The sequence below is a fragment of the Schistocerca americana genome, chromosome 1, assembly GCF_021461395.2.
Source record: "Schistocerca americana isolate TAMUIC-IGC-003095 chromosome 1, iqSchAmer2.1, whole genome shotgun sequence".
In the NCBI taxonomy this organism is placed as follows: domain Eukaryota; kingdom Metazoa; phylum Arthropoda; class Insecta; order Orthoptera; family Acrididae; genus Schistocerca; species Schistocerca americana.
Window position 1 is genome coordinate 698129036 of NC_060119.1, and position 15910 is coordinate 698144945.

At 45.9% G+C, this 15910-nt stretch overlaps 1 protein-coding gene across 1 annotated transcript; it reads left to right on the top strand.

Moving 5' to 3' along the window:
* Window positions 1–200: 200 nt before the first annotated feature.
* On the top strand, window positions 201–13830 carry LOC124592660 (cuticle protein 7-like). The gene is made up of 4 exons (XM_047131863.1): window positions 201–212; window positions 4121–4250; window positions 8752–9234; window positions 13721–13830. Exons 1-4 carry the CDS (start codon window positions 201–203, stop codon window positions 13828–13830), a joined length of 735 nt encoding a protein of 244 aa, XP_046987819.1.
* The last annotated feature ends 2080 nt before the right edge of the window (window positions 13831–15910 follow it).

A 15910-nucleotide genomic window follows, 5' to 3' on the forward strand; every position in this document is an offset into this window, starting at 1 on the left:
CCCGGGCTTTGCGAGAAGTTTCGAGGCGTGGAAGATGCGGCGAAACCAAATTCCACCTGCCATGTATTGCGTCACCGTGGACCGACCTGCCCGTTAGCGATGTCCAGCGGGGACTGGAAGAGGTGAAGGGCGCTGCGTCACTATGTAACAGCTGCCGGCCGCTGCTGACACCAGCCGTCTGACCAACTCAACCAGCTGACATGGCTCACCAGGTGAGGTGACGGGGTGCAAAGGTTTTGACTGTACACGCAGACATAAGGTGTCACAGAGCGAAAGGAAGGAAAATGAGGAAGATTAGGGTCTAATGTCTGAAGTTCAGTCGACGAAGATATTATCAGAAACATAGCTAAAACTAGAATTAGAGAAACTGAACAAGGTAGCTTGGTGATAAGTTACTGGACTCGCATTTGGGAGGAGAGAGGTTTAAACCCCATAGAGATTTAGATTTGGGTTTCCTGTCGTTTTCTTAAATCGCTTATGGAAAATGCCAGGATGGTTGCTTTGCTCAGAACACCGCCTATTCCATTCCCCATGCTTCCTCAGTCTACCGTATACGTTCTGTCTCTGGTGACGCTGTCATCAGTGACGCAAATAACTCTAAATGTTTCCTTCCTTCCTTCTAAGTGGACACTGCTATGGATGCAAATTGGTCCTGTCCCTGTCGAAGGAAATATCGCACCATTCGATTTAATTTATTTAGAGCAACCACATAAAATGGAAATTTGAGTGGATAGATGGAGCTTTAAATTCCGTTCCTCGATAATATAGATATGTCCACAGCCAGAACCAAAGCACTATGGCGCTCTGCACTCTCATGGGACGACGTACAAGGTTAAACAGGCTCTTCCACTCTCCTCGGTTCAAAACTATCCAGAAAGGCTCTAGGCTGATGAAACGCTTCCTGCGGAAACGTGGGAGAGGTCTTACGAACGCAAAATTGAGAAGCAGTATGCCAGGTGTGCATAGATGCCTATGGGTGTTCAGCGTCTGTTTTAGATGTTAGTGAGTCTGCTGCACTTACTTGTTCATTAGGTGCTATCTATGAGTTACTTTACCCATCTCCTAAAAAAGCGGTTACAACGCGATTTTAGAATATAAGCTTCGACGGATCTAAATGAAATGGCGGAAAAAAGGTCGCAGCACCAAGAAGTGACTGTGCGACATAAACGAAAACTGGTAGGCGTGTTTCTATATTTGAAAAGTGATGTCTATTCAAATTTCGCACCAGTCGCACAAGCGTGGTACTAATAGTTCCACTATGAGGATACAGACCAGGTTTGCTTTTAATGAGCCTTAGTTACCTCTGGGAGCAGGCGTCTTGGGGTTGATATTAGTCAAAAACGCCTTTAAGGCGACCGAGAGAGAATTATCGACACCTCACTGAATTTGAAAAACGTCGAGTAATAAGCCTAAGAGAAACTGGAAGTTTCTTCTGCGATAGCGATACTGCAGAAAGACTTAGCAGGAATGTAGGCACTGTACGTGATTACTGGCAGCGGTGATCGCGAGAATGTACAATTGTAAGAAGACCGCGCTCCGGACGGCCACATGGCACCACAGGAAGGGAAGACAATCTTGTTCAGCCTTTGGCTCTTGCGAAACGTACTGCATCTGCAGAAACAATTTGAGCAGCAGTTGGCACCACAGTGACACAACGAACTGTTACAAATCAGTTTCTTAAAGGACAGCTCCGAGCCAGACGCCCTGTAGCGTACATCCACTGACTACAAACCACCGCTATTTGCGACTTCAGCGGTGTCAAGTGAGAGCTCTTTGGAGGGCAGGATAGAGGGCTGTTGTGTTTTCTGATGGAAGCTGGTTCAGCTTCGGTGTCAGTGATGGCCGTGTGTTGGTAAGAAGGAGGCCAGTTAATGGCCTGCAACCAACCAGTCTGACTGCTAGACACACTGACACACTAGACCTACACCTGGAGGTATGGTATGTAACGTAATTTCGTATGACGGCGGGAAGGCTCTGGTGGTTATCCCACACACCCTGACTGTATATCAGTACTTCAGTTTGTTGTTTCTGCCATTCGTGAACACCATTCCAGGGGGTGTTTTCTAATAGGATAACGCTTGGCCACATACTGCTGCAATAACCGAACATGTTCTTCAGAGTGTCGAAATATTGCCTTGGCCTGCTCGATCACCAGATCTCTCTCTAATCGAGCACATATGGTACATCATCGGATGACGATTCCAATGTCATCCAGAACCAGCATTAACCGGCCCAGTCATGGCTAAATGCAGGTGGCCGGAACTCCACCCCACAAACTGACATCTGGCACCTGTACAACATAATGAGTACACTTTTGCATGCTTGTATTCAACATTCTTGCGGTTACACCGGTTATTGCTATACCGGCATTCCACAGTTCCAATGTCTTACCTTGCGCTTACACTAACCTGTGGTCTTGTAATATTAATCAGTTAAATACGTTATCTAGACAACTGTAGACCTGAAATTTCATTAGTCTGCATTAACTTTTTCTTGGTGTTTCGATACATTCAAGATTACTTTACACTGAAAAAATTCTTGCTAAAGTAGAAAATAATATTACAGATATCACTACTGAGTCTAACGTTCGGTGCAGTGAAATAAACATTCTCCTAGGTAGCACCCTTCCTGACCTCTAATAGACTACAACTTACGTGGGAGAAGATTACTATCGGATACATACATGATATTACTGAATGTTGTAAACCTCTACATTACCGAGAATATAATGTATTTCACCCAGCTGACATGAGAGATGTCTCCTGCGCTCAATTGGAATTGGTTCATGCTGTCTTGTATTTCCCAGTTTTGTAACTCGCCTTCAAATCAGATATTGATGTGTAATGTCAGAAATCTCGAGAGTACTTCTCCACTTCCTTCATTGACACATGTTACTGACGATAAGAAGGAAATGGTTCTGGTTCGCTCCTAGGATATGAAGTGTCTTACGTCTGTCTCTTCTCCACGACTGTAACCGGTGTTATACAGTGCAGTTTCATGTTTGTAATATGTGATTAGGACAGAGAAGAGAAAGCAAAATCTGGGGCTAGCTCATAGCCCACTCATCTTGAACAGCAGAGGGGGCCACCAAACAAAACCGCAATACAATACCCACCAAACTATCAACAGCGTCACATGAGCTCACCATATCAGACAATGCAGAGAAGTGTGGTATTTAAACCGCATCATCTGCGCAAAGTATGGAGATCAAGAATTTAAAGGAACCATTTGAGCTCTCCTTCTTGACCAAATACTAATGAAGGAAAGTTTTACTCGGCCAGGATTACCATGGGTCACCTACTATTTCGCGCGTGTCTGTTACAACTTCCAGATACTGCGACTTCTAAATTCACTCATTCTTGCAGTGACGTCTTGCACATTTGAAGATAATACTTTCTCCTCTCCGTTTCAACCCCTTTTATTTTCAGTAGAACCTCTTCGACAAATCGAAGCTCGTCAGCACTTGCATACAAAGGACATAGTAGAATTCATAACTCCATGAACGTGGAATGAAGTATAAATTCCAGCGGTAAGATAACTCTCATTGTCTGTGCAAGTTCATAAAATACTGTGTAAAAATTTGGCTCTAATCTATATTTATCAAGAACCAGCTATGATCATCGATACAGGATAATTCTGTCGATTTCCAATAGGTTATAGCGAGATAAAACGGTCCACTTACATTAATAAATGAATTAGCTTGAAGCTTAGAAATTGACGGTTTTGAGGCGCAGAATACATTAGGAAGAAACACCTTGTACATTTACATAGATGTGAGTATGAAAAACACTGATGTCGAGGGCTGTTTCTTCCTTGAGGATGGCACGTAATTAAGCACAGCATCAAATTCAAAAAGTGGTAGCCAGGGAAAAATGGCTTGCTTTTAAAAGTAGTTGCATGAGTAGGACTGAGGATATAATGTGTTCATTAATTTAAATATTAATCATGTATACATATCCTGTAAACTGAATCGTTCAAATAGTCAACGAAACATGTAAGTAACAAAATTCCAGTGACGGGTCAAGAGCTACTCATTTTCATATGGTACAAAATTCAGCAGTTTGACCGTGTCTGAATTTTTTTTATAGACCTTAAAGATGCCCTGTCTGTGGTGTTGCAGGTACTGTTGTGCGCATGCGCGCTGCTGGGCGCGGCCAGTGCGGGCTACCTGGGCTCTCCTGCCGTCTCCTACTCGGCGGCTCCCGCCCTGCGAGGCGGCCTTCCTTACAACGCCGGACTCGGATTCACAGGTAACGTGCGCTCAAGCTCAGCATATTTTGCTACAAGGAAGAGAGAGCGTTTGGGTTTAACGGCCCTTCAACGCTGTGATGTCGTTACAGAGCACAGGTTCAGATTGGGAATGGATAGGGGAGGAAGTCGACCATACCGTTCCAGTTCAACCACGTGAGATTTGCCTTAATCGATTGGCTGGACAGGAATTTGAAATACCACTCTCCTGAATACGGATCCAATGAGCCATTATTTTACTATTCTCGGATAATTTTTCTGTACCTGAGTAGTAAGGTGCGTGATCTTAGGCAATATGTCGAGCTGTAAGTCTTTCTCACTTTTGTTGTCAATTTCATCAATGCTACATATGCATAATAAAACTCTATTATGATAGTCAACAGCTTGACGTTGTTTCCAATTGCTTATAACTGGAACTAGATTTTTACCTAGCGCAAACCTTGTACTCAAAAAATGGTACAAATGGCTCTGAGCACCATGAGACTTAACATCTGAGGTCATCAGTCCCCTAGACAGAACTACTTCAACCTAACTAACCTAAGGACATCACACACATCCATGCCCGTGGCAGGATTCGAACCTGCGACTAGCAGCAGCGCGATTCCGGACTGAAGCGCCTAGAACCGCTTGGCCACCACGGCCGGCAACTGTTTGCTAATAATATTTTATTTTTGTATAGGCATCAGTCTGTCAACTCAACTCCATTACACTGCACCCCAAAGTCTTGATGTTGTAGGCAGTCTCCTCCTCTGCTCATACTTATGACAGTAATTTCCTCTGATAATGCATGGTAAACATCCAATTTTTGCTTCCGAATAGGGTACATACCAAATCATTCACGTCAGAATTGCTGAGAAAGTGCTACCGCTGACAGTGCACAGTTGCTTTTGATAGTGCACTGCAAAAAATTCTCTTGTCAAGCACGAGGCCAAGTCAGAAAGCAAAGGCAATTTCTCGTAAAAGAACTTTTTACTGGGAAAGCAACATTGCGAATAACACCTACCGCAGCCTCTATGCACTTGATTCCTCTCTTAACAAGCTTCTTTGTTCTGTCTTGGATGTGTTTCGTTTGTGCCGTCATGCACTCTTGCATCATCCCTACGTCCTAGTCATCCACCGAAAATTTCCATTCGGGCAGGAGCTCCTTCATCAGCCAAATAGAACTGTGTGGAGAGCGCTCCAGCAGATCAAAGCCAATATCTTTCATGCAATGGTTTTTCCATCTGTATGAGGCTGACATCATCCTAAAGCAAAATTACATCTTTTCAAAACGACCCTCTCCTCTTCGTATCGATTTCGGGTTTCAGATCTCGCAGTAGCTCACGAGAGCTGTCACTATTCACTGCTTGACATTTCTAACCTCACTGAATCAGCAATGGACCACTCATATTCCAAAACACAATCATCAAAAACTATCCTGCATTAGCTGGGCTTTTGAACTTTTTGCTCTAGGTGAAAGTGAATATTTCCACACCATGCTCCGCCACTTACTCGGCTGTTGTTAGTTACGGAACCGTTTGTCATCAATGGTTACAATGCAACTTAGATATTCTTCTCCATCTTCTGGAATGTATTTCGACCATTTCGAAACACCTGTCCACCATGTGATATGGCAACTGACGAGATGAAATTCTGCGATAGTGAAAAACGATGGACGACTGCAAATGCTGAACAATGGCTAACGTTCAACTCACATGTAATAAGATGAATTCTGGTATGACAATCATCACAAATCCTTCGTTCAGCTTTCTTGACATTCCTGTCTGTATCATTCCGCACTTCTTTCATTGCTTTAACAGATTGTAAAATACACTCCTGGAAATTGAAATAAGAACACCGTGAATTCATTGTCCCAGGAAGGGGAAACTTTATTGGCACATTCCTGGGGTCAGATACATCACATGATCACACTGACAGAACCACAGGCACATAGACACAGGCAACAGAGCATGCACAATGTCGGCACTAGTACAGTGTATATCCACCTCTCGCAGCAATGCAGGCTGCTATTCTCCCATGGAGACGATCGTAGAGATGCTGGATGTAGACCTGTAGAACGGCTTGCCATGCCATTTCCACCTGGCGCCTCAGTTGGACCAGCGTTCGTGCTGGACGTGCAGACCGCGTGAGACGACACTTCATCCAGTCCCAAACATGCTCAATGGGGGACAGATCCGGAGATCTTGCTGGCCAGGGTAGTTGACTTACACCTTCTAGAGCACGTTGGGTGGCACGGGATACATGCGGACGTGCATTGTCCTGTTGGAACAGCAAGTTCCCTTGCCGGTCTAGGAATGGTAGAACGATGGGTTCGATGACGGTTTGGATGTACCGTGCACTATTCAGTGTCCCCTCGACGATCACCAGTGGTGTACGGCCAGTGTAGGAGATCGCTCCCCACACCATGATGCCGGGTGTTGGCCCTGTGTGCCTCGGTCGTATGCAGTCTTGATTGTGGCGCTCACCTGCACGGCGCCAAACACGCATACGACCATCATTGGCACCAAGGCAGAAGCGACTCTCATCGCTGAAGACGACACGTCTTCATTCGTCCCTCCATTCACGCCTGTCGCGACACCACTGGAGGCGGGCTGCACGATGTTGGGGCGTGAGCGGAAGACGGCCTAACGGTGTGCGGGACCGTAGCCCAGCTTCATGGAGGCGGTTGCGAATGGTCCTCGCCGATACCCCAGGAGCAACAGTGTCCCTAATTTGCTGGGAAGTGGCGGTGCGGTCCCCTACGGCACTGCGTAGGATCCTACGGTCTTGGCGTGCATCCGTGCGTCGCTGCGGTCCGGTCCCAGGTCGACGGGCACGTGCACCTTCCGCCGACCACTGGCGACAACATCGATGTACTGTGGAGACCTCACGCCCCACGTGTTGAGCAATTCGGCGGTACGTCCACCCGGCCTCCCGCATGCCCACTATACGCCCTCGCTCAAAGTCCGTCAACTGCACATACGGTTCACGTCCACGCTGTCGCGGCATGCTACCAGTGTTAAAGACTGCGATGGAGCTCCGTATGCCACGGCAAACTGGCTGACACTGACGGCGGCGGTGCACAAATGCTGCGCAGCTAGCGCCATTCGACGGCCAACACAGCAGTTCCTGGTGTGTCCGCTGCGCCGTGCGTGTGATCATTGCTTGTACAGCAAAAAATGGTTCAAATGGCTCTGAGCACTATGGGACTCAACTGCTGTGGTCATAAGTCCCCTAGAACTTAGAACTACTTAAACCTAACTAACCTAAGGACAGCACACAACACCCAGCCATCACGAGGCAGAGAAAATCCCTGACCCCGCCGGGAATCGAACCCGGGAACCCGGGCGTGGGAAGCGAGAACGCTACCGCACGACCACGAGATGCGGGCACTTGTACAGCCCTCTCGCAGTGTCCGGAGCAAGTATGGTGGGTCTGACACACCGGTGTCAATGTGTTCTTTTTTCCATTTCCAGGAGTGTATAATAATGATTTCAAAATGATTTAGATAATGTAAATATTTTGTTACTTACATGTATTTTGTATTTCTGATAGTTACAAATGCAAGCTCGTTCCTCAGTTTGTGTCCGTTCGGTGATTGCAACAGAACAAGAGGCAACTATAAAATTCTCCATTTCTTTCGCGACAAATGAAAATGATTTGGCAGCAGAATATATTTTGCTTAAGTGAACAGCTGAGCCATAGCACAAGAGACGTGGAGAAAAAAAAGAATATTGCTACATTACAATCACAAAACTTAAGAGCTTGCACTATGTTTCAGCTGGCGGAAGTGTACTGCTACACTGTTTTCAAAGTGGGCGGCCTACCTGTCAAAACGGATATGCCTTACAGACAGATACACATCTTGGATAAAATAACTTTGGATATTGGGCCTCATCATTGTAACCATTAAAACAACGAACTGACGGCGTTTCTATCGACTTGTTGCGGTCTCTTCAAGGCGGTTCATTGCTGTTTACTGATGAATGTCTTCCTTTATATACTGTCATTTTCGGTTATCTGGCGTCTACCGACGTCACATACCTGAGATGCCACTGTACAAATTGAAGAGGCTGTTATGGATGGGGAGGCTGTACGGTACGGTCGTAGAAGATGTGGAAGCCTACGACCTTAGATACACATCTGCTTTTAAATGAATTTATACACTAGTAAATTTTTCATTGATTACGACAGCTGTCTCCATACTGCAGTTGCTATCTGTGAATAATTTTTGACAGCTTTAGTCCCTTCAGTAAAGAAAACTAATCACGCCCCTGATTCCTTCCTCGGTGCTCATAATGAAATGCTCTGAAATCATTACGAATTGAAGTATTCATTAAGCCAACACAGCTACAGTACTAGAACAACACTGTGGTTAGGGTATATCATTGTTGACTACATGGAATATACCCATGAAGCGGTAAAATATGGCCTGTACTTATTGACTTACTATTAACAGAAAGCAACTTAAGGTGCAAAATGACAATGAAGCACACATCAATGAATCCCTCGTCTGCCGAATAGGTCCAGCAGGTAGCATCACAGCAGCAGCGGCGGCCAGACTGCCTGCTGGCGGCCTATCAGCCACTCTCCTCGGTGGGGCCCTAGGAAGCACCTACCCCGGCGTCGGTGGTGGCTACTCTAGCCAGGCCACCGGCTACTCTAGCGTCGCCCCCGGTTACGCCGGCCTGGGACGCCTGGGTGCGTCCTCCGCCGAGGCCGTCGACGCCTACTACGACCCCAACCCGCAGTACAGCTTCAGCTACAGCGTCAGCGACGCCCTGACCGGCGATGCCAAGCAGCAGCAGGAGAGCCGCAGCGGCGACGTGGTCGAGGGCAGCTACAGCCTGGTCGAGCCCGACGGCAGCGTCCGCATTGTCCAGTACACTGCCGCCCCTGAAGCCGGTTTTAACGCTGTCGTCTCCAAGGACGGAGTCCCCGCCGGGCCTTCTTCTCTCGGAGCAGCTGTCGCCCCTGCCGCTGCTGCCTCTAGAGCTACTCTTCCAGGTTTGTAATAGCGAAGCTTGCACTAGGATACGCACAGTCTTTTATAATGCACTACTGGCCATTAAAATTGCTACACCACGAAGATGATGTGCTACAGACGCGAAATTTAACCGACAGGAAGAAGACGCTGTGATAGCCAAATGATTAGCTTTTCAGAGCATTCACACAAGGTTGGCTCCGGTGGCGACACCTACAAGTTGCTGACATGAGGAAAGTTTCCAACCGATTTCTCATACACAAACAGCAGTTGACCGGCCTTGCCTGGTGAAACGTTGTTGTGATGCCTCGCTTAAGGAGGAGAAATGCGTACCATCACGTTTCCGACTTTGATAAAGGTCGGATTGTAGCCTATCGCGATTGTGGTTTATCGTATCGCGACATTGCTGCTCGCGTTGATCGAGATCCAATGACTGTTAGCAGAATATGGAATCGGTGGGTTCACGAGGGTAATACGGAACGCCGTGCTGGATCCCAATGGCCTCGTATCACTAGCAGTCGAGATGACAGGCATCTTATCCGCATGGCTGTAACGGATCGTGCAGCCACGTCTCGATCCATGAGTCAACAGATGGGGACGTTTGCAAGACAACTACCATCTCCACGAATAGCTCGACGCCGTTTGCAGCAGCATGGACTATCAGCTCGGAGACAATGGTTGCAGTGACCCTTGATGCTGCAGCACAGACAGGAAGGCCTGTGATGGTGTACTCAACGACGAACCTGGGTGCACGAATGGCAAAACGTCATTTTTTCGGATGAATGCAGGTTCTGTTTACAGCATCATGATGGTCTCATCCGTGTTTGGCGATATCGCGGTGAACGCACATTGGAAGCGTGCATTCGTCATCGCCATACCAGCGTATCACCTGGAGTGATGGTATGGGGTGCCACTGGTTACACGTCTCGGTCACCTCTTGTTCTCATTAACGGCACTTTGGACAGTGGACATTACATTTCAGATGTGCTACGACCCGTGGCTCTACCCTTCGTTCGATCCCTGTAAAACCCTACATTTCAGCAGGATAATGCACGACCGCATGTTGTAGGTCCTGTACGGGCCTTTCTGGATCAGAAAATGTTCGACTGCTGCCCTGGCCAGCACATTCTCCAGATCTCTCACCAATTGAAAACGTCTGGTCAATGGTGGCCGAGCAACTGGCTTGTCGCAACACGCCAGTCACTATTCTTGATGAACTGTGGTATCGTGTTGAAGCTGCATGGGCAGCTGTACCTGTACACGCCATCAAAGCTCTGTTTGACTCAATGCCCAGGTGTATCAAGGACGTTATTACGGCCAGAGGTGATTGTTCTGTGTACTGATTTCTCAGGATCTATGCACCCAAATTGCGTGAAAATGTAATCCCATGTCAGTTTTAGTATAATATATCTGTCAAATGAATAGCCGTTTATCATCTTCATTTGTTCGTGGTGTAGCAATTTTAATGGCCAGTAGTGTAATAGAAACATGCTCAAATTTAAAAAAAAGACTTTTAATGCAATGGAGTGCAGCTATATACGTTACTACAATGCCAATATAACATTTGTGATTATGGATCTTATGAGGCAGTTTTTGCTAGCATTACAAAACGAGAGAAAGCAAGAGTCCACCCTATTGTCCAAGCTAAATGGCTTATTGATTAAGGAACAAATAGGTGCGTGACTCATGGGTTGTTTATACACCTAACTCACAGTGTCCTAACTTATCAACTATGATAGAGGAGCTAGTGAGTTGTAGTTCTTCTAGTTGGACGTCCTGAAGAGATTCCATGGTTGGAAGAGAACGACTGCCAGATCTGCTGCTGTATAACGTGGCAGTCCCCACAGACACACACTGAGGTGACAAGTCACGGGATAACTCCTAATATCGTGTCGGATCTCGTTTTCGCCGGCGTACTGGAGCACCACGACATGGCATGTACCCAATAATGCGAATCATGCGTACAGATCCTGTAATCTGACTCGTTCCATATCGTTCCGATAAAAGAATCGTTTAAATGATCTATGGATCATGTACCTAACTAAATTCCAGTAGTAGTTCAATAGCTGCTTATTTTCATACAATACTGGAAGTCTCCTGCAGAAAAAGTGAGCCATGCTGCCTCTACAGCCGTCCATAACTCCGAAAATCTACAGTATTGTCTACACGAACTGACCTCTCGAGCCGGCCTGTGTGGCTTAGCGGTTCTAGGCGCTTCAGCCTGGAACCGCGCGACCGCTACGGTCGCAGGTTTGGATCCTGCCTCGGGCTTGGATGTGTCTGATGTCCTTAGGTTAGTTAGGTTTAAGTAGTTCTGAGTTCTATGGGACTGATGACCTCAGATGTTAAGTCCCATAGTGCTCAGAGCCATCTGAACCATTTTTTTGACCTCTCGATTATGTCCCGTAAATGTTCGAGGGATTCATGTTGGGCCGTCTCGGTAGCCAAGTCATTCGATCGGTTTGTCTAGAATGTTCTTCAGTTTTGAACAATTGTGGCCTGGTGACATGATGCACTGTCGTCCATAAATAATCCATCGTTGTTTGGAAATATGAAGTCCATAAGTGGCTGCAAATGGTCTCCGAGTAGCTGAACATAGCCATTTCCAGTCAATGATCAGTTCAGTAAGACCAGAGGACCGGGTCCATTCCATGTAAACAGAGCCCACATTATTATGGAGGCACCACGAGTATGCACAATGCCTTGTTGACAACGTGGGTCCATGGCTTCGTCACATTCGAACCTTAACGTCAGCTCTCACCAACTGAAATTGGAACTCATCTGACCAAGCCACGTTTTCCAGTCGTCTATGATCCAACCGATATGGTCATGCGTCCAGAAGCGGCATTTCAGGCGATGTGCTGCTGTTAGCAGAGGCACTTACGTCGGTCCTCCGCTACCATAGCCCATTAGCACCAAATTTCGCCGCACTCTCCTAACGAAAACGTTCGTGTTACGTCCCACATTTATTTTTGCGGTTATATCAGGCAATGTTGCTTGTCTCTTTGCACTGACAAATGTGTGCAAACGCCGCTGCTCACGGTCATTGTCCATTGTAAGAGTTAATGCATGAAATTTGGTATTCTCAGCACACTGTCGACACTGTGGATCTCGAAATACTGTATTCCGAAATGGAATGCGCTCTAACTTCAACTACCATTCCACTCTCAGATCCTGTTAATTCCTGTCTTGCGGCCATAATCACGTCGGAAACCTTTTCACATGAATTACTTGAGTACAAATGACAGCTCCTCCAATGCACTGCCCTTTTGTACCTTGTGTACGCAACACTACCGCCATTTGTGTATGTGGATATCGTTATCCCATGACTTTTGTCACCTCACTGTGTATTATCTGAGGATCTGAAGACACCATGATCACTTTTTCTCCTGCACTCTGTCAAAATATCATCACATGAAACAGAAGGTAACATTTAGCCACTTTTACCAACAGCCTTTCTCAGACATCACACTGAAAAAGTCTACTGGCAGTAGAGGTTAAACTGACATATTTTATTTTCCTCCATGCTACGGTAACACATGAAGGAAAATTTCAGTCTGTGGGCAAGCGTTGGTCGGGGTAACCCAAAAGGACCCGGAGACGCCGTCGGGAGATCGGGGAAGAGTTTTCTTTTCTGCGTGAGCGTTCGAGTTCCCTGGAATCCTCTAGCAGGGAGATAGGGTTTGGAACGCGAAGAGCACCGCAGTTGCGGCGGTGTCCCGATCTTCCCCTCGGACCTTGAAAATCCGGGAGAGGGCCACGTGGAGGTGTCGCGCCGGTTCGGTTCGGCAAGCGTTGTGATAGGAGACAAAGTGAAAATATGCCTGTTGTCTCCATAGTTCTGCAGGGCATGGTCATGTCAGATGCTAAATTTCTTACTACGAACGACAAAAACGTTTATTCGCATTTGTTATTATTTATGAAAGTGTGGTTGCGCTGTAGCTATATTCCATCATGTATAGATGGTGCCTTATGATGACCTGATACACCTGTGGACGTGTAACACACCCATTAGCATGCTGTGTGCCTGTGGATGACAACTTCTATGCTTTCAAACCTACTAAAGAAAAAGGAAAACAACAGACACAGCTGTTTCACATAAATAATAAATGGCAGTAAATAGTTTCTGTGCTTCGTAATAACAAAAATTATAATATTTTATGAGTTTTGACATCTTAAAATCGGGTATTCTGCTGCAAAAAAATTTAATAATTAATAGCTAGGATGTAAAAAAGAATCGTACGTATCTATGCTAAGAACCACCCACAAATTTTAGTTTTTTGTAAAAATCTTATATAAATCATCATTAGAGGTAAGAATGTTTTGATCTTTGTGGTAATACTGTCCAAACCATACAGGCTTACGGTCAGTACAAGTATTTACACTGCTCTGAAAAAGTTCAGATATTGTACAATTCGAATACGTGTGAGACACCTTGGCTTACTGCGATACTCAGTAGATGATTTCTTCAGTTACCCATTAACAAGTGTCGCTGTGCACGAATTACAGGAGCTGCTGGCTACGCGCTGCCCCCAGCTGCCGCCGCTGGAGTCTACGGAGCGGCCCTGAAGACGGCACACGCCGCAGTCGCCACCCCTCACTCCAAGGCCCACTACTAGCCACATAGCGATTACTCTGCCTTTCTAGGAGCAGCGCTTTTCCTGTATAATGAAATTAGCGTGTGTACAAATATAAAGTATCCCGTTTTTGTTTAAATTTTATGCCTCTTTAAATCGTCTTCTGAAGTATAGCGGCTGACACTGGCAACGCAGATCAATATCGCAGACGACGCTGGATGACATTTTGGTAAAGATACTAGGCGAGGTATGCGTCTCTGTGAGTTTACATACGCATTTTCGTAGCTCTGCAGAGGAAGTCGATAAAACTGCAGCAGTAGTTGAAACACAGTAAATAAATTTCAAGAACAAAAATCCTTAAGAAAAAGAACCGAAGCGTTTGAAATGTAGTATAGCAAAAGAGTTACTGAGTGTACTGATAAGATTTGAAATAAGGAAATTCTTAGCAGAATCTGCGGAAATGTATGGTAAACCCTGAAAGAAGGGACAGGATGATAGCCTACATGCTAAGGCATTAAGGAATAATTTTCACGATAGTAGATGGAGCCGAAGAGGACAAAAATATGCAGATGAAGACAAAGGTTGGAATATATGTAACATATAACTGAAGATATAGGGTATAAGTGCTACTGTGATATGGCAGTCACGCAGTAGAGGAAATCGTGACAGCCTGCATCAAACTTGTCAGAAGAATTTAATGGAAGCAATGTTCTACAGGCAACTTCGCTTTTTTAGACCACTGCTAATGAGGTAATTTATGCCTATGGATTCCACTCAGACCAAACCATTTGAGGGACGGAGACTGCAGAATCATCCTCCAGTAACTATGTGCTCTTATCCTCATTCTGATACATTTGAATCCGGTGTTGGAGTGTTGTTTTCTGACAGTCTTATTCGCCTTTAATTTGTCAAGGTTGGAAACTGATATTGTAGTTACACACTGAGGTGACAGAAGTCATTGGATAACTATATGAACATGTACAGATGGCGGTAGTATTGAGTTCACAAGGCATAAAAGGGCAGTACATTGGCGGAGCTGCCATTGGTACTCGTATGTTTTATGTGAAAAGCATTCCGACGTGATTGCGGCCGCACGACGACAATTATCAGACTTTGAACGAGGAATGGCACTTGGAACTTGACGCATGGGACTTTCCATTTCGGAAATCGTTAGGTAATTTAATATTCTGACATCCACAGTGTCAAGAACGTGCCAAATTACCAAATTGCAGACATTACCTCTCACCACGGACTACGAAGTAGCCGACGGCATTTACTTAACAACCGAGAGCAGTGGCGTTTGCGTAGAGTTGTCAGTGTAACAGACGAGTAACACTGCTTGAAATAACCACAGAAATCAATGTACGACTTACAGCAAACCTATCCGTTAGGACAGTGTGGCAAAATTTAACGTTGATGGGCTATGGCAGCAGACAAGCGTGGCCTGGTCAGATGAATCCCGATTTCAGTTGTTAAGAGTTGACGCTTAGGCTCCAATGCGATGCAGACACCACGAAGTCATGGAGCCAAGTCGTCAACAAGGCACTGTGCACGTTGGTGGTGGCTCCGTAATGGTGTGGGTTGTGTTTACATGGAATCGACTGTGTCCTCTGGCCCAACTTTACCGAACATCGACTGAAAGCAGTTATGTTCGGCTACTTGGAGACCTTTTTGCAGCCATTCTTGGACTTCAGATTCCCATAAACGACGAAATTTTTATGGGTGACAGTGCGCCATGTCACTGGGCCAAAATTGTTCGCTACCGGTTTGAAGAACAAACTGGATAATTCGAGCGAGCGATCTGGCGGCCCAGATTCCCCGACATAGGACTTAATCGAGAGGTCCGTTGGTGCACATAATCCTGCACCGGCAACACTTTCGCAATTATGGACGCCTATAGCGTCAGCATGGCTCAATATTTCTGTAGAGGACGTCCAACAGCTTGTGGAGTCTATGCCACATCAAATTGCTGCACCATTTACTGTAAGAGAACTGCAACTCCTGGTACTCACCCTTTATCTTCCTAAATAATTCCCCTGTGCCTCCTTACATAACTCCGAAAAGCCATCCTCCAAGCTACGCACCTCATTCCTAATTTCCCAGATCTCCACTGCTGTCTTTA